The following is a 19,328-nucleotide window of genomic DNA, read 5'->3' as shown; positions in this document are numbered from 1 at the left end:
ACGGTGGGCATTTTGTCTTGTTCCTAATCTTAGGGGGAATGCTTTCAGTCTCTCTCCATTGAGAATGATGCTGGCTATCAATTCCATCCTTTCACTTTCAATCTATTTGTATCCAAGTGTCTAAGATGAGTCTCTTGTAAGCAGCATATAGCTGAATTATGTTTCTTAATCCATTCTGCCAATCTGTATCTTTTAATTCATAAGTTTAGACCATTAACACTCAAAGTTCTTACTGAAAACGTGTTTCTTGATTTCACCATCTTAAATTTTTTACTTTATTTGTCAGATCTATATATTCTTTTTATTTCTTTTGGTATTCTTTAAATTACCCTTAGTAGTACTCTTTAATTCTGTTTCCTCCTCCAGATCTCCCTCTCCTATCTTTTTAATTCAGTGGGCAGAACTCCTTTTAGTATTTCTTGTAGGGCTAGTTTCTTGTTGACAAATTCTTTCAGGACTTCTTTGTCTGTGAAAACTTTAATCTCTCCTTCAATTTTGCCTTTTTTTTTATTTTTTATTTTTTGCATGGTTAGGCACCAGGAATCAAACCTGGGTCTCTGGCATGGCAGGTGAGTCCTCTGCCACTGAGCCACTGTGGCTGGCCTTCTCCTTCAATTTTGAAGGACAATTTGGCTAGGTACAGAATTCTTGGTTGGAAGTCTTTCTCTTTCAGGATCTTGAATATATCATACCTGTTCTACTTTTCTAGCTTCCAGAATGCAATATACCAGAAATGGAATGGCTTTTAAAAAGGGGAATTTAATGAGTTGCTAGTTTACAGTTCTAAGGCTGAGAAAATGTCCCAATTAGAACAAGTCTATGGAAATGTCCAATCAAAGGCATCCAGGGAAAAATACCTTGGTTCAAGAAAGCCAATGAAGTTCCGGGTTTCTCTCTTAAGTGAGAATGCACATGGTGAACACAGTCAGGGCTACTCTCTCAGCTGGAAGGGCATGTGATGAACACGGCATCATCTCCTAGCTTCTTCTCCTGGCTTCCTGTTTCATGAAGCTCCCCAGGAGGTGTTTTCCTTCTTCATCTCCAAAGGTCACTGGCTGGTGGACTCTCTGCTTTGTGGTGCTGCAGCATTCTCTGCTCTCTCTGAATCTCTCATTCTCCAAAATATTTCCTATTTTATAGGACTCCAATAAACCAATCAAGACCCACCCAAATGGGTGAAGATGTGTCATCCCTTAATCCAGTTTAATAACCACTATTGACTAAATCACATAATCCAGGGAGATGATCCGATCACAGTTTCAAACACACATATTGAACAGAGACCATTCTACCCTTATGAAATGGAATTCTGACCAAAACATGACTTTTCTAGGGGGCATACTTCCTTTCGACCCAGCACAATACCACTGCCTTTTTGCCCCCAGGGTTCTAGTTGAGTAGTCTGAACTCAGTCTTATTTGATTTCCCTTGTATGTAGTAAATTGCTTTTGTCTTGCTGCTTTCAGGATTTTCTGCTTCTCTTCAACATTTGACAGACTGATTAGTATGTGCCTTTGGGAAGGCCTATTTGGATTTATTCTGTTTGGGCTTCTTTAACTTGTGTATTTATGTCCTTTATGAGGCTTAGGATGCGTTCTTCCATTATATCCTCAACTATTCTTCCTAAGCCTTTACTCCTCTCTTCTCCTTCTCAAACACCAATGATTCTTATATTTGTGTGTTTTGTTTTGCCTATCATTTTCCTCAATTCCCACTGAATTTTTTCCATCTTTTTTGCCATCTGCTGTTTTGAGTTCTCGAAGTCAATTATCCTGTTCTCTATATGACTTACTCTTTCTTCTGTCTCTTTAAATCTGGTGTTGTGTGCCTCTAGTATATTTTTGATTTGTTCAACAGAGTCTTTAATCTCTTTGATTTCTACTATTTTCTTATTCCTTCTTTTAAATTCCTTTTGATACTCTTCTACTGTCTTTTTGATCTGCTTTATATCATTTGCTACCCCACTTATTTCATTAAGTAGAGTTGTATGAACATCTTTCATTAGTTGTTCCAGCTTCTGTGTCTCCTCTGGTGTTTTAATTTGGTCATTAAGCAGGGTTATATCTGTCTGCATTGTGATATGCTTAGTGATCTTCTGCTGTCTTCATCACGTGTAAATATCTTGATTAATTTACTTATTTGTGTGTTGATTTATTTCAGTAGTCTAAGACCTTGTGTTTGTGGGATGGCTATATAGCAGGGAACAGGGCATGGGGTGGATACTCTGTCCAGTGATTTGTTTCAGGGCAGGTATAGACACACACTGGGGATGTTACACTGATGCTTGTGAATGTGTGTGCCTGGTGGCAGGGAGGATGTGGGTGCTACAGTCTGGGGGGTGTAACCTGGTGTGCACTGGTCTAAGGCACAGGCCCTTTGTGCATATGCATAGAGCTGTGGCAGCAGTTAGGCATTATGCCTTCACAGATTGGGGTTAATTATGACGCAACTGCACAGGTTAGCACTTTCTCAGAGCTGGGAAATTTGGCTGAGAGCCATATACAAGCATGATTCTAAGACCACCTCAAAGTGCTGCTCCCAGAGCTAAATGACATGACTGGTGGCCATATGCATGTGTGGGGCTGGGAGTGCCATAAATGGATGCACTGTGCTCAGGTGGGGCAGAGTGAGGCTGTGGGATACTATGGGCAGGGACCAGGGTTAGCCCAGGTATGGAGATTAGTGCCTGCAGCCTTTATGCACTGGTAACAGCCTGCAGGAATCTGGGAGGGGTAGGTAGTGCTTGGGAGGTGTGCTGGGGTGGTGGTTTGGGTTGAACTTGTGGTGGAAGCAAGGGGCAGGTATGTGCACTGGTGGGGTGGGGGCACCTGGAGCCTAGAGAATGGGAGAGGATAAGGGATTCAGGTGCATGGGGTGTGAAGTGAGTGGCCAGTCATGGGGCTGCACTGGTGAGGGTAGTGCTCCCAAGGAACATGGCCTGGCTTACTTAATAACCCTGGGCTCCCATCCATGCACTCTCACAGGCTTCCTGGCTCCATGGCTCCACACCAGACTCCAGCTTTCTGCCTCTCAGTTCCTTGGCCTCTGCAACAGGGTTGCTGCATGTGGTGCAGAAGGCTCTCCCAGGTCAGTTGTACTCCCAAATTGCCACCTCAGTTCCTCTCCTGTTCCTTCTCTAACTTTTCTGTGGAGCAGGGCTAAGTTCGAGCTACTCTATTCAGCCATCTTTCTGGAAATCTCTCCTCACTGTGGTTTTGATTTGCATTTCCCTACCAGCCAAAGAAGTTGAGCACCTATTCATGTGTCTTTTAACCATTTGTCTTTCTTCTTCTGGGAAGTGACTGTTCATGTCTTTTGCCCACTTTTTAATTGGGTTGTTCATCTTTTTGTTGTTGAATTGAACAATCTCTTTATGTATTCTGGATACTAGACCCTTATCTGATATGTTGTTTCCAAATATCATCTTCTGTTGTGTAGGTTGCCTTTTTACTTTCTTGACAAAGTTCTTTGATGTACAACATTGTTTAATTTTGAAGAGTTCCCATCTATCTATTTCTTTCTTCAATGCTCATGCTTTGGGTGTAATAGGAAACTGCCTCCTATTACAAGTTTTATAATATATGTCCCTACATTTTCTTCTAAAAGTTTTATGGGCTTAGGTATAATGTTTAGGTTTTTAATCCATTTTGAGTTAATTTTTGTATAAGGTGTGAGATATGGATCGTCTTTCATTCTTTTGCATATGGATAGCCAGTTCCCTGAGCACCATTTATTGAAAAGATTGTTCTCTCCCAGGTGAGTTGGCATGACTACTTTATAAAAGATCAATTGTCCAAAGATGAGAGGGTCTATATTTGAAAACTCTATTTGATTCCATTGGTCAGTATATTTATCTTTATGTCAGTACCATGCATTACTTCTGTACCTTTGTAATACACCTTAAAGTCAGATAGTATGAGACCTCCTACTTTACTTATATTTCTCAGGGTACTTTTAGCTATTTGGGGCACCCTGCCCTTCCAAATATATTTAGCTATTGGTTTTTTCTATTTCTGCAAAGCTAAGTTTTGGAGATTTTAATTGGCATTGCTTTGAATCTATAAATCAATTTAGGTAGAATTGACATCTTATCTATATTTAGTCTTCCAATCCATGAACATGACATGCCCTTCCATTTATTTAGGTATTCTGTAATATCAAACACTTTTTTGTAGCTTTATTTTTGCATAGGCCTTTTGTATTCTTAGTTAAATTTGTTCCTAAGTATTTTATTATTTTGATTGCTATTGTAAGTGGAATTTTTTTCTTGATTTCTCCCGGGATTGCTCATTACTAGTGCATAGAAACAGTACAGATTTTTGAGTGTTGATCTTGTAACCTGCCACTTTGTTGTACTCATTTATTAGCTCTATTCATTTTGCTGTGGATTTTAGGGTGTTTTGACATATAGCATTATATCATGGGCAAAAAGAGTTGCACTTCTTCCTTTCCAATTTTGATGTCTTATATATATTTTTTTCTTGTGTAACTGCTCTGGCTAGAAAATCCAACACAATGTTGAATAACAATGGTGACAGTGGGCATCCTTATCTTGTCCTGATCTTAGGTAGAATGCTTTCAGTCTTTCCCCATTGAGGATGATGTTAGCTGTTTTTTTTTTTTTTCATATATTCTCTTTATCATGTTGAGGAAGTTCTCTTCTACTCCCATCCTTTGAAATGTTTTCATCAAGAAAGGATGTTGAATTTTGTGAAATGCCTTTTCTGCATCCATTGATATGATCATCTGTTTTTTCTGCTTTGATTTATTGATGTGGTGAATTACATTAATTGTTTTTCTTATGTTGAACCATCCTTGCATACCTGGAATAAATTCCACTTGGTCATGTTGTCTAATTATTTTAATGTGCTGCTGGATTCGATTTGCAAGAATTTTGTTGAGGAGTTTTGCATCTATATTCATTAAAGAGATTTGTCTGCAATTTCCTTCTCTTGTAGTGTCTGTTGCTGGTTTTGGTATAAGGGTGATGTTGGTTTCATAGAATGAGTTAGGCAGTCTTCCATCCTCTTCAATTTTTTTTGAAGAGTTTGAGCAGGATTGGTACTAATTCTTTCTTTTTTTTTTTTTATTAATTAAAAAAAGAATTAACAAAACAATTAGAAATCATTCCAATCTACATGTACAATCAGTAATTCTTAATAACATCACATAGTTGCATATTCATCATTTCTTAGTACATTTGCATCGATTTAGAAAAAGAAATAAAAAGACAACAGAATAAGAATTAAAACAATAATAGAAAGAAAAAAAACAAAAAAAACAAAAACAAAAAACCTATACCTCACATGCAGCTTCATTCAGTGTTTTAACATAATTGCATTACAATTGGGTAGTATTGTGCTGTCCATTTCTGAGTTTTTATATCCAGTCCCGTTGTACAGTCTGTATCCCTTCAGCTCCAATTATCCCTTCTCTTTTTTTTTTTTTTTTAATTAACGGAAAAAAAGAAATTAACCCAACATTTAGAGATCATACCATTCTACACATGCAATCATTAATTCTTAACATCATCACATAGATGCATGATCATCATTTCTTAGTACATTTGCATTGGTTTAGAAGAACTAGCAACATAACCGAAAAAGATATAGAATGTTAATATAGAGAAAAAAATAAAAGTAATAATAGTAAAATCAAAACAAAACAACACAAAACAAAACAAAAACCTATAGCTCAGATGCAGCTTCATTCAGTGTTTTAACATGATTACTTTACAATTAGGTATTATTGTGCTGTCCATTTTTGAGTTTTTGTATCTAGTCCTGTTGCACAGTCTGTATCCCTTCAGCTTCAATTCCCCATTGTCTTACCCTGTTTCTAACTCCTGCTGAACTCTGTTACCAATGACATATTTCAAGTTTATTCTCGAATGTCCGTTCACATCAGTGGGACCATACAGTATTTGTCCTTTAGTTTTTGGCTGGATTCACTCAGCATAATATTCTCTAGGTCCATCCATGTTATTACATGGTTCATAAGTTTATCTTGTCTTAAAGCTGCATAATATTCCATCGTATGTATATACCACAGTTTGTTTAGCCACTCATCTGTTGATGGAGATTTTGGCTGTTTCCATCTCTTTGCAATTGTAAATAATGCTGCTATAAACATTGGTGTGCAAATGTCCGTTTGTGTCTTTGCCCTTAAGTCCTTTGAGTAGATACCTAGCAATGGTATTGCTGGGTCGTATGGCAGTTCTATATTCAGCTTTTTGAGGAACCGCCAAACTGCCTTCCACAGTGGTTTCACCCTTTGACATTCCCACCAACAGTGGATAAGTGTGCCTCTTTCTCCGCATCCTCTCCAGCACTTGTCATTTTCTGTTTTGTTGATAATGGCCATTCTGGTGGGTGTGAGATGATATCTCATTGTGGTTTTGATTTGCATTTCTCTAATGGCCAGGGACATTGAGCATCTCTTCATGTGCCTCTTGGCCATCCGTATTTCCTCTTCTGAGAGGTGTCTGTTCAAGTCTTTTTCCCATTTTGTAATTGGGTTGGCTGTCTTTTTGTTGTTGAGATGAACAATCTCTTTATAAATTCTGGATACTAGACCTTTATCTGATATATCATTTCCAAATATTGTCTCCCATTGTGAAGGCTGTCTTTCTACTTTCTTGATGAAGTTCTTTGATGCACAAAAGTGTTTAATTTTGAGGAGTTCCCATTTATTTATTTCCTTCTTCAGTGCTCTTGCTTTAGGTTTAAGGTCCACAAAACCGCCTCCAGTTGTAAGATCCATAAGATATCTCCCAACATTTTCCTCTAACTGTTTTATGGTCTTAGACCTAATGTTTAGATCTTTGATCCATTTTGAGTTAACTTTTGTATAGGGTGTGAGAGATGGGTCTTCTTTCATTCTTTTGCATATGGATATCCAGTTCTCTAGGCACCATTTATTGAAGAGACTGCTCTGTCCCAGGTGAGTTGGCTTGAATGCCTTATCAAAGATCAAATGTCCATAGATGAGAGGGTCTATATCTGAGCACTCTATTCGATTCCATTGGTCGATATATCTATCTTTATGCCAATACCATGCTGTTTTGACCACTGTGGCTTCATAATATGCCTTAAAGTCAGGCAGCGCTAGACCTCCAGCTTCGTTTTTTTTCCTCAAGATGTTTTTAGCAATTCGGGGCACCCTGCCCTTCCAGATAAATTTGCTTATTGGTTTTTCTATTTCTGAAAAATAAGTTGTTGGGATTTTGATTGGTATTGCATTGAATCTGTAAATCAATTTAGGTAGGATTGACATCTTAACTATATTTAGTCTTCCAATCCATGAACACAGTATGCCCTTCCATCTATTTAGGTCTTCTGTGATTTCTTTTAGCAGTTTTTTGTAGTTTTCTTTATATAGGTTTTTTGTCTCTTTAGTTAAATTTATTCCTAGGTATTTTATTCTTTTAGTTGCAATTGTAAATGGGATTCGTTTCTTGATTTCCCCCTCAGCTTGTTCATTACTAGTGTATAGAAATGCTACAGATTTTTGAATGTTGATCTTGTAACCTGCTACTTTGCTGTACTCATTTATTAGCTCTAGTAGTTTTGTTGTGGATTTTTCCGGGTTTTCGACGTATAGTATCATATCGTCTGCAAACAGTGATAGTTTTACTTCTTCCTTTCCAATTTTGATGCCTTGTATTTCTTTTTCTTGTCTAATTTCTCTGGCTAGAACCTCCAACACAATGTTGAATAATAGTGGTGATAGTGGACATCCTTGTCTTGTTCCTGATCTTAGGGGGAAAGTTTTCAATTTTTCCCCATTGAGGATGATATTAGCTGTGGGTTTTTCATATATTCCCTCTATCATTTTAAGGAAGTTCCCTTGTATTCCTATCTTTTGAAGTGTTTTCAACAGGAAAGGATGTTGAATCTTGTCGAATGCCTTCTCTGCATCCATTGATATGATCATCTGTTTTTTCTGCTTTGATTTATTGATGTGGTGAATTACATTAATTGTTTTTCTTATGTTGAACCATCCTTGCATACCTGGAATAAATTCCACTTGGTCATGTTGTCTAATTATTTTAATGTGCTGCTGGATTCGATTTGCAAGAATTTTGTTGAGGAGTTTTGCATCTATATTCATTAAAGAGATTTGTCTGCAATTTCCTTCTCTTGTAGTGTCTGTTGCTGGTTTTGGTATAAGGGTGATGTTGGTTTCATAGAATGAGTTAGGAAGTCTTCCATCCTCTTCAATTTTTTTTGAAGAGTTTGAGCAGGATTGGTACTAATTCTTTCTTGAATGCTTGGTAGACTTCATATGTGAAGCCATCTGGCCTGGACTTTCCTTTTGGGAGAGCTTCTTAATGACTGATTCAATTTCTTTACTTGTGATTGGTTTTTTGAGGTTGTCTACTTTTTCTCGAGTCAAATTAGTTGTTCATGCCTTTCTAGGAAGTTGTCCATTTCATCTATGCTGCCTAGTGTATTAGCATAAATTTTTCATAATATCCTCTCATTACCTCCTTTATTTCTGTGGGGTGAGTGGTTATGTCTCCTCTTCCATTTCTGATTTTATTTATTTGCATCCGCTCTCTTTTTCCTTTTGTCAACCATACTAAGGGTCCATCAATTTTATTGATTTTCTCAAAGAACCAACTTCTGGTTTTGTTGATTTTCTTGACTGTTTTCGTGTTCTCAATTTTGTTTATTTCTGCTCTAGTCTTCATTATTTCTTACCTTTGCTTGCTTTGGGGTTAGTTTGCTATTTGTTCTTTAGTTCTTCCAAGTGAACAGTTAACTCCTTGATTTTTGCTCTTTCTTCTTTTTTTGATATAGAGGCAATAAAATTCCCTCTTAGCACTGCCTTTGCTGCATCCCATATATTTTGATATGTTGTGTTTTCATTTAACTTGTCTCAAGATATTTACTGATTTCTCTTGTAATTTCTCCCTTGAGCCATGGTTGTTTATGAATGTGTTGTTGAGTCTCCATATATTTTTGAATTTTCTGGCCCTCTGCCTGTTATTGATTTCCAACTTCATTCCTTTATGATCCAAGAAAGTGTTCTGTATGATTTCAGTCTTTTTAAATTTATTGAGACTTGCTTTGTGATCTAACATATGGTCTATCCTTGAGAATAATCCATGAGCACTTGGGAAAAAGGTATACCCTGCTGTTGTGGGGTGCAATAATCTATAAATATCTATAAAGTCTAGTTCATTTATTGTATTTTTCAAATTCTCTGTTTTTTTACTGATCCAATGTCTAGATGTTCTATCCATCAACGATACCAGGGAATTGAAGTCTCCAACTATTATGGTGGATGCATCTATTTCTCTTTTCAGTGTTTACAGGATTTTCCTCATGTATTTTGGAATACTCTAGCTTGGTGCATAAATTTTTATAATTGTTATGTCTCCTTATTGAATTGATCATTTTATTGATACATAATATCCTTCTTTTTTTAAAAATTGTTTTACATTTGAAGTATTAGTATAGCTACTCCTGCTCTTTTCTGATTGTTGTTTGCATTAAATATATTTTCCCAACGTCTCACTTGCAACCTATGTTTGTCCTTGGGTCTAAAATTCATGTCCTGTAGACAGCACATAGATGGGTCCTGTTTTTTAATCCATTCTGCCAGCCTATGTCTTTTTATTGGGGAGTTTAATCCATTAACATTTAGTGTTATTACTGTAAGGACAGTACTTTCTTCAACAAGTTTGTCTTTTAGGTTTTATATATCATATCTAATTTTTTTCTCTTTTTACCTTCACTGAATTCTTGGTTGGCAGTTTTTTTCTTTTAGAATCTTAAATATCTAATACCACTGTCTTCTCACCTCCATGCCTTCTGCTGAGAAATCTATACATAATCTTACTGGGTTTAGCTTGTATGTGGTGCATTGCTTTTCTCTTGTTGCTTTCAAAATTCTTTCTTTTTGACATCTGACATTCTGATTAGTAAGTGATTTGGAGTATGTCTATTTGAAGCATGCTGCACCTCTTTTATCTGTAATTTTAAGTCTTTCATAAGAGTTGGGACATTTTCAATGATTATTTCCTCCATTTGTCTTTCTCCTCCTTTTCTCTTCTCTTCTCCTGGGACACCCATGACTTGTATATTTGTGTGCTTCATGTTGTTATTCAATTCCCTGAGTCCATACTCATGTTTTTTCATTCTTTTCCCTAGATATTCTTTTGCTTGTCAGATTTCAGATGTCCCATCCTCCAGTTCACTAATCCTTTCTTCTACATCTTCAAATCTGATGCTATAGGTTTCCATTTTTTTCCATCTCTTCTGCTGTGCCTTTCATTCCCATAAGTTCTGTGATTTATTTTTTTTTCAGACTTTCAAATTCTTACTTTTGTTCATGAGTTGTCTTCTGTTCTAGTCTGCCAAAGCTGCCAGAATACAACACACCAGAGATGGATTGGCTTTTAATAAAAGGGGATTTTATTTAGTTAAAAATCATATAGTTCTTCAGAGGAAAAGCAGCTAACTTTCACCTAATGTTCTCTCTGCTGTTCTTCTCTCCAGGCTTCTGGTTCCAACAGCTTTCCCAAGGTGATTCCTTCCTGCCTCTCCAGATGCCTGAGCTGAGCTGTGAGTGCTGAGATGAGGCATGCTGAGCTGCTTAGGCTGTGCTGTATTAAGCTTTCTCATTTAAGCATCCAGCCAGAATGATGAATCAAACATCATTCATTGCAGCAGGCACTCCCGTAGCCAACTGCAGGTGTAATCAGTGACAGATGAGCTACACATGCCTTTGGCACATGTCCACAGCAACAGAACTAGGGGCCTTCATCTGGCCAAGTTGACACCTGAACCTAACTACCACACCTTCTTTATATCCTCCTTCAATTTGTTGATTTTTGATGAGATTTTCTATGTCTGTTTGAACATTCTGAATTAGTTGTTTCAACTCCTATAGCTCATTTGAATTGTTGGTTTGTTCATTTGACTGGGCCATATATTCAATTTTCCTAGTATGAATCCTTAATTTTTGCTGGCATCTAGGTATTTAATTTCCCTAATTAGTTTATTCTGGCAACAGTTTTCATTCTTTTACGTAGGATTTTCCTGCTGGATGGCTTTGTTCTCTGTTATTTGATATTCAATTCAGCTTATTCTAGTTATCTAGTGTAGGTTTTGTTTACTGGATCAGAATTTTTCAGTTGTTTTCTTGTTTTTTGCCTTGCCTATATGGAGTCTTTTACTTTCCTTTGGAGGGCCTACTTAGATATTATAGACCCCAGTCAGATTTTCTCAGACCAGACTGACCTCCTCTCAGGAAGAGAGAGTCACCTCCATCAGTTTTCCCAGCGTATGAGACCCATCAGTTTGACAGACTTTCCTAATGAAGCCTCTAGAATCTGTGCTTTTCCTGTTCTGCCCAGTATGTGGTGCTGGTCTGCCTGTGTATAAAGTGATGTGGTGCTGGTCTGCCTGTTTATAAAGTGATGTGGTGCCTTTAACTTCAGCAGACTCTCCCTGCTGGGTGCGTGGTTGAGGCACAGGAGAAGTTGTAGGCTGGCTTTAATTGATTCAGCTTTCCAGTCCCTGGGGTCTGAATTCCTCAAGGGAGGTATTCCACCTGAGCTGGGCCTCACCCCTCTCCTGGGGAAGGCACAGCCTCCAGGGAATTAATTTCTTTCACTTGACTAGTTCCTTTGTCTCTCAGACAAGCTTAATTCCACCCTTGCCTGGGGCAGTGGAGCCTTTATTTAACGTGCAGTTAAGCAGTAGAAACAAAGCAAAATAAAATTTTCAGAGCGGGACCCCTGTTCCTAGGGTTTGTTAACCAATGGCTTAAGTTGGTAGGTTGCTCTGTGTATCTCCAGGTTCTATGTGCCCCTCCTTTTGTTGGGGTGCAGCCCTTTTCAACTATCTTGTGCTGTCCAATCCCAAAAACCTGTTTTGTTTTTTTCCTATCAGCCCTGCTCCTCTGTGCTAGGGTGAAAACTCCTAGTACCTTTAGCTCTTATTCAAGATTTATCTAAACTGGGGGCCTATTTTCAGGAGTCAGAATGTGTTACTTAATTCCACAATTCGAGCTTGATTGAGCCCAGCTCCTGTTGCTAGTAGAGCCTCATTCTCTTCCCTTCCAGGAACAAGCCTGAGAGGGCAGGACACCAGTCTCCATGGTAGGGGGACTTACAGTTCTGGGTGGGATTGCAGTTGGTCCAACTTGTTCAGACTGGTGCACCCTGTGTGTCTGGTCACTGATGTGGCCCCAGCAGTTGTTCTTTACTGTTCCTCATTGTTTACTAGCTGCTCTGGAGGAGGAACTAAATTCCACACCTCACCAAGCCACTCTCTTGGATCCTGATCAATTTTTATACTTTTGTGAAAAGTTAGTGTCATATATTTGCCATATTTAATCAGTATAAAACCATTTTTCTTTCTTTCTTCCTAATGGTGTCAGAGAGTCCTATTAATAATTTACTTTAGGTACAAGGGGTTAGGTAACACCAGTTGGTGCTGATCAGCTGCTACTGTCAATTTGATCATTCATACTCTTTCTGTGCTCCACTAATTATTTTACCTTTGCAGTTTCTGTGACTAAGTTATCTGTTTACTGTACTGGGCCTTAACCATCTTGAGTGACTGGTGTGGTGGTTGTAGTATAATGAAATCTTTAGAACAGTGTAAAGAAATTTTAGCCATCAATTGTGCCAAGTATTTCAGAATTAACAGATGGAAAATACTCAGTAGAAATATTACATAATATCACACAGATAAGGAGTCGGGAGTTACAAACATAGAAAGACATCTCTGCAGAGTATACTTGGGTAATTCATAGGATATGGAAGTATACATCAAATTTTTGTTATTAGGTAACTTCAAAATATATACAACTTTATAGTGCATTTTGAGTACCCACTTCACAAAATGACTGGTTTCTTTGACATCGGTATTTCTGTCTCCATTGCTGTTTGTGTGTAATCCTATTTTTTGTATTTTTTGTATATATGACCATCACTAAGCACAATTTAGTATTTTCTTTGGGCTCAGTAATTTCATTACTGCCTAATGCTCTTAAACATCAAATTCAGATTATCCACTTTGCCCCTCTCTCTTTGCTGACCTAGCTACAAGTTTATTCTTTTGCCAGTGTTTTTGAGGTTCACACCTAATATCTATCCTTGACAGTCACATGTCTGTTTGCAGTGTTCATTATTAGGAACTAATCTCTGCACCAATAGTCATCTTTTACCTAAAGGATTATTGTTTTCCTTCATGTGGTGGATACAGTGACTTCAACATCCATTCAGTCTATTGTGTGGTACCTGCTCTATTCTCCTTCCCAAGGCCTTAGCTCAGGGCCAATCATCTTTCCTGCCCCAGTCTCTTAAGACAGTTTTTGTCTCCAATTTCTTATCCTTCTTGCCTCTTCAAAGCTCAATCCATCCACTTTACAGCTGCTAGAGTGAACTTTCTAGTCTACACAACTAATTGTATCATTCCAAATTATAGCCTATGTAGGATGCTCCACACGCTACATTGGGTGCAACATTCAGTGAGGCCAAAGGACACCCCTGTGCTTCTCCTGTAGCTCCCTTCTAGGAAAACATGAGCTGCAACCAACCTTCAGAGTCGATGGGGCCACCAGAAACATTTTAGCCTTTGGGTCTGCTGTTTTCTCCTTAACAAAAAGGCCACTTATATTCTGACACACAGCAAATTCCTGCCCACTAAGGTCTTGATGCTCCTCAAGCCACTTGTGGAGAAGGATGATATACAAATAGGCATATAGATCCAGAGGGCTCCTTGTCTGATATCTAAAGTAACCCCTGAATATATGTGCTACACATGGATCCCCAAACACAAGACCAATCTCCCAGTGTTTTAAATCTGTCTTCAGTTTGGTCTGTTCTGGTGGTAAAATCATTGATTGAGTTCTTAAAATCTTTTACTTCATTTTTCAGTTTCACAGATAATAGTTCTTCAATGAATTCCATAAACTTGATTTTAAATTTCTACATCATAGAGACACAGTTAAACTTTCTGTGATGCCTTCTTTATCTGGATACTCTGAGACTGTTTATATCATACTTTGGTTTCTATCACATCAAAATGCCCTGTCCTGTCTTTTGCCTGGTTATTGTTTAGTAAACATTGCATAAAAAAATAAAGTTGAACCTGAGATTATATTATCTTGCTGAATAAAAGACTGGAGATTATTTCTAGTTTTTGATTAGGGACATTAGCCTTCCTGGAGCCTCTTAATTGAGTCAATAATTGAGATTATTCACAAAAGCTCAAACCCTACAAAAGCCAATGTATTTCCTGGTCACCATGATTCTTAGTTTGCAGCTTTTCAAGTCCACAGAAAGCTGAGGTTTTACTAGGTAGCACCCTCTAAGCACATGCACATGTGGAAACTCTATTGCGGTTGCTTGTATCTTAGCAGTCACTTCTGGAATTCATCAGTGAATAGGGAAAATTACCCAAATGCCAGGCTGACCTTAGTTCTTGGTCACCTTTCCCCTGCTGCATCTTGGCTTCATGGTGATTCACTGCATTGTGAGCCCAGAGATTAATTCACTTACTGATATCAAATTTCATGATTCATGTTCTAAAGGAGGAAATCAGGCAATTCAGACCCATTGGCCCATGGCCTGATGGAAACTCTCTCCGAGCTTTCCTTAAGACTCAGGCTTCCTATTATTTCTTTATAAGGCCTAGGCCAGGGATACTCTGTTCTCAAAGATACCTTGATGTATCACCCTTTGAGCTACTATAGGGTGGGATATGTGCCTCTACCCCTCTGTATCCTCATGATTTCAAATGCATCCACCAACTTGTAAGCCCTGCAGAGAACATTTGCGGGAATATTGAACAATGAGTTAGAATTAAGGCATAAACCTTCCTTTCTCTCTTGAGCATTATTATCCCTGATTCTTGGACTGCTTATTTTGTTCCTGATCCATAGAAAATCACTAATCAAATTGAATATCTTTTGAACCAGAACCATGAATAAAATACAAAGGCAAGAGCAAATAAACCATAGTCCTTTGTTGTCTTTAATAAGGTAGATTAGTACACTGAACTCAAATGTTTTCCAGATAAAGTCTATTTCCTGGACATAAATCTCTGACTATAGGTTAGTTAAGATCACATTCAATTCAGTGATCTTTCCAGTAGAATTTATTTTGCCCTCAACTATAAAACTTGCAGCATATGGCAGGAGTCCCCCATCTGAGCTGTGGACAATCCAGGGATCAATTGAGCAGTTTTTAGCTGCTGTGCCCTGGAAGGTTCTTTCTTGGCCTGCCTGTCTGTGTAGACTAAGAAACAGGTCTTTCAATGGAGAAATAAGGGGAATCAGCCTCCTGTCTTGGTTTCTGAGGAGTTGATCAAACCTAGTTCCCTATAATGGAATAGAGAGAGCTTTCACCCAAAATACTGGCTCCAGCCAGACACATACTGATAACTCATGCTTCCTTTTCACATTTGTTCATTCTATGTACTAATGAATAGAAAACATCAATGAGGGGAAGCTCTGAAATGTGGGTAATGTAATGAGGAAGTCCAAGTTCTGGTTATTCTTTATCTTTCATAAGATGGCTTGGATTCTTTCCTCTGCTTGTGTTTGTATATCCATGGGCATATGTGGAATGTCGAGGGGGCATTTGAATTAAGAATTCAGACACTTAGGGGGGAAGAAAAGCAGAACTTCACAAAAGGAACTAGCAGTGTCATATATTTCTTCCCCATTACAGAAAGCTGGAATCAAAGGAGTGCAAGGTACAGGAATATGAGACACAGTTGTCAGCATCAGTGGAAAAGGTAACTGGCTGCAGAAGTACAAAAATACATGTGAGCTTGGCTGCTGAGCAACAGTGGCTCATGGAAACCCTGTTGATTTTTCTGTTGTTTTGAACATTTTGTGCATTGTCCAGACCCAATTAGCACAGAAACATTAATAAATAATTAATAAATGTTTCTTAGTCTAAGGACAGAAGCCCCTACACAAACAGGCAGGCCAAGAAAGAACCTTCCAGGGCATAGCAGCTAAAAACTGCTCAATTGATCTCTCTCTCTCTCTCTCTCTCTACATATATATATATATATATTTAGTTATTACAAGTCCTGCACTCCAATGCTGGCCCAACTGTCAAGAATTTGGTTCATGCAGACATTTTTGGGAGTGGTACAAATTGTCATAATTCCTTGGGAAAGCATTTTGGTATTGGATGGATCAAAATCCATATAGATGTTTTTGCCACTTCATAAGATCAGCAGTTATAGCCTTGGGAACATGCTATGGATATACTGAAAGTAAAAAAAAAAAAATGCTGTAATGGAAGATACTGATAGCAGAATCACTCAGGGATAGAGTAAGAGTAGTTAAGGACAATATGGCATATCAACTCAGAATCCAGGCATTAAATAAGTTAGCCAGAAATAATTTTGATCCCCCTATTCTACTATAAGCATGGAAATGTGTATTTATATATGGATAAAGTCTTTTGGGATATGGTTGTGAGAATAATGGGAAGGTTGGTAGAATACTTTTTTTTCAGTATTGTGCTTTAAAAGATGAAAACAATTATAATTCATAGGCAAAGCATGCAAGAAATGAAACAATAAATGCAACAGTCAGAGAGCTGGTTCAGACACCAGGTATCCTCATTCTGCCTGTCAGTAGCAAAATTCCACAACACCTACTGCAGGTTTGATACTGAGGCTCAGAAACCTTAAACATGGTTTTTTTCATGTATTGTCTTTTTCAGATCATTCTGTCAGAGGAGAAGGCTCATGACAATTGGGCATTTTCTTTCTTCCCTTCCTTGAGTGCATAATTGACCACCACTAAATTTGATTGTGCTTTCCCCTTAGCTCAGAGCTCATTCTTTACAGAGAGAGGTGTTTAACAAGAACAGGGAAACTCATGAGTTGAGACAGAGGTAAACATTTTTTTAAGGCTAAGCTGTTTGATATCCAGGATAGGAATTGGTTTTCTGTATCTTATTTTTTAATCTTTCCTTATATTCAAGTTTATTGGAAGAAACCAAAAAGAACAGTCTGCAAGGAGAATGCTGGATGCAGAAACCAATGGAAGAAAGACATGACAGAACCCTTCATGGAGAAGTAGGGAGCATGGTGAAAAGAGCAGCCCTTTATTTTCTGCAGCAAAATCCATGTAAAGTGGGTTATTATTGGGCTGACAGAAAACCATCCCAATAAACTTACTAAAGAAAACATGGTCCATTCCTCCCCACACAAGCCAGAATGGCTCTTTGCACACATCCCCTGGGAATAGAAGGTCATGCTTTCCCCACATAATGCTGAAATGCAGGCTGCCAAATGCCTCCCCCAGGTTCAATTCTTAAATAAAGCAATATGACTAGAAAGAAATTGGGTCAGGACTCACCTTTCACCATGCGACACAGAGATTGAGGATTTATTTGACCTCTTTTTGATGAAAACAACATGAACTACAGTTTAGAATGTGGGGTGTAGGCCCTACTTAGAGAAAAAATTCAAGCTCTGTCTTTGTGGATAGTCTACTTTAAGATGGCTTTAATACTGCAGGCAAGTATTTGTTCTTTTGGAGATTCCTTTTTTTATTTTAGTATTTTTAATTTTTATTGTGATATACAGTATTCATCATAAATTAAAATACCTATGTAATTTGAATCCTGCGATGCTATAAATGTAACCTGAAATCAAACCATTAATGCCCTGTGGATTGTTCCTTTTTATTGCAATAATATTAATGACTACAATAATATTATCCATAAATATTTATATACACCTGGTTAGTTACAGAAGTCAGATTATATATAAACTGAAAGAACAGACCAGTGTTATTTACACCTATGATATTCTTCCTATCCAAAGTGGTTCTTACTTTTCTTTTATGTTTCCTTATTAGAGAAATTGTGGGTTTATAGAAAAAGCATGCATAAAATACAGGATTCACATATACCACCCTATTATTACCACCTTGCATTGGTGATTGGAGTGGAATCTTGTTACAATTGATGAAAGCACATTTTTGGTTTTGCGGTATTAACTACAGTACATGATTTCACTTAAGGTTCACTGTTTGTGTAGTAGAGTTCCAGGGATTTTCATTTTTAATCTGTTACTATATATTCAATTGAACATATCCCCTTTAAATTATATTCAGATACCGGTTTCAGAGCTTTTAATTACCTTCACAATATTGTGCCAAGATCACCAGCACACAACACCAAAACTTTTCCATCATTTGAAATGGAGATCCTTTACATTTTAAGTCTTAAATTCCATTTCCTATCCCTACCCCATCCTATGGTAAACTCCACTGTAGATTCTGACTTATGATTTTATTATCATAATTGATTCAAATCTTCACATTAATCATTTGCCATATCCCCTATTTATTGAGATAAATAAAACTAATTTTTAAAGTTTTCAAAACACCGTTTTAGTGTTGAGTTCAAGATAGCATTGAGTGCTGACCTGTCCTCAAGTAGTTTTTGTGTTGTAATTACACTCACACCTACAGGCGGGACTCCCTGGTGTCCTCCTCAGAGGTCAGGGAACAGCCCCCTCTCCTGGTCATCAGGGGTCATTTGAGGTACTTAGAAATCCCTGGGAATCTGTTAGAGGACCTGAGTGTACAAAGAGTCTAAAGCATTGGAGGATGGGTATGGAGGTGTGGTAAATCTTCCACACAGAATACTCAAGTCAGAATAAACTCAGTCTGTCCTCTTGTCTTTATCTGACCGAGGACCTGGTACAGCATTCCTGAGGAATGGCAGCTTGGAAAGATCACTTAAGAATGAGGCAACTGAAGAGTACATGGTAAATGACCTGGGCATTCACAATTACAACATAACACCCCTTCTGGCCTCACCTCTGGTCCTGAGATATCTTGACCAACTCAATTTTCAAAAAGCCACAAGCATGACTTCTCTATGCCCAGCTTGTCATCCTAGTGGAACCTCCAGAAGACATACTTGCTTAGAGGCTCAGCAAGGCCAAAGGGTATTTTGTATTCATTGCTGCATTTCTGAGATAAAGAGAAGATCCACATTTAACCCTGTTACTGTAAATCTCATGGCACAATTGACTCCACTGATTTCCTCTACTGGTGGATGCTACTGGGTTACTGATAAGAGATTTTTATTGTTTTAGAGTTTTTCAAACTTCTCAGTTTGGATCTGGGTGTGATCCGCATAACTTAAAAACATGAAAAATCAACCTTCCAACTATTTCTTGTGTTCTTCATTCAATTGTGAAAGCTCCTTGTCAGAGTAGATTCTTTGTAAATTTCATAATTCAACTTTGTCCCACCTCTGTTTAGAATATGGTATTGAGGAATCAAAAAATATTTTTTTACTAGTAAAATTATTTTGA

At 37.8% G+C, this 19,328-nt stretch overlaps 1 protein-coding gene across 22 annotated transcripts in view; it reads left to right on the top strand.

Annotated features, from left to right (window-relative positions):
* LOC143646791 (transport and Golgi organization protein 1 homolog) overlaps window positions 1-19,328 on the top strand; it is a 54,089-nt gene that overhangs the window by 30,730 nt on the left and 4,031 nt on the right. For 8 of the 22 annotated variants that reach the window (XM_077116143.1, XM_077116133.1, XM_077116142.1 and 5 more), the window contains one exon: window positions 2,985-3,087. The exons of 1 other annotated variant lie outside the window; for it this stretch is intronic. In XM_077116143.1, the coding sequence (XP_076972258.1) occupies window positions 2,985-3,087 (103 nt within the window). Of the gene's footprint in view, window positions 1-2,984; window positions 3,088-15,697; window positions 15,774-16,975; window positions 18,364-18,699; window positions 19,251-19,328 lie in introns of those variants that run through there. 13 more of the 22 variants (XM_077116135.1, XM_077116137.1, XM_077116139.1 and 10 more) reach the window with 13 other exon arrangements.

The sequence above is a fragment of the Tamandua tetradactyla genome, chromosome 9, assembly GCF_023851605.1.
Source record: "Tamandua tetradactyla isolate mTamTet1 chromosome 9, mTamTet1.pri, whole genome shotgun sequence".
Lineage (NCBI taxonomy): Eukaryota > Metazoa > Chordata > Mammalia > Pilosa > Myrmecophagidae > Tamandua > Tamandua tetradactyla.
The sequence above is the reverse complement of the archived record's forward strand: the minus strand, read 5'-3'. Positions and strand labels throughout refer to the sequence as shown.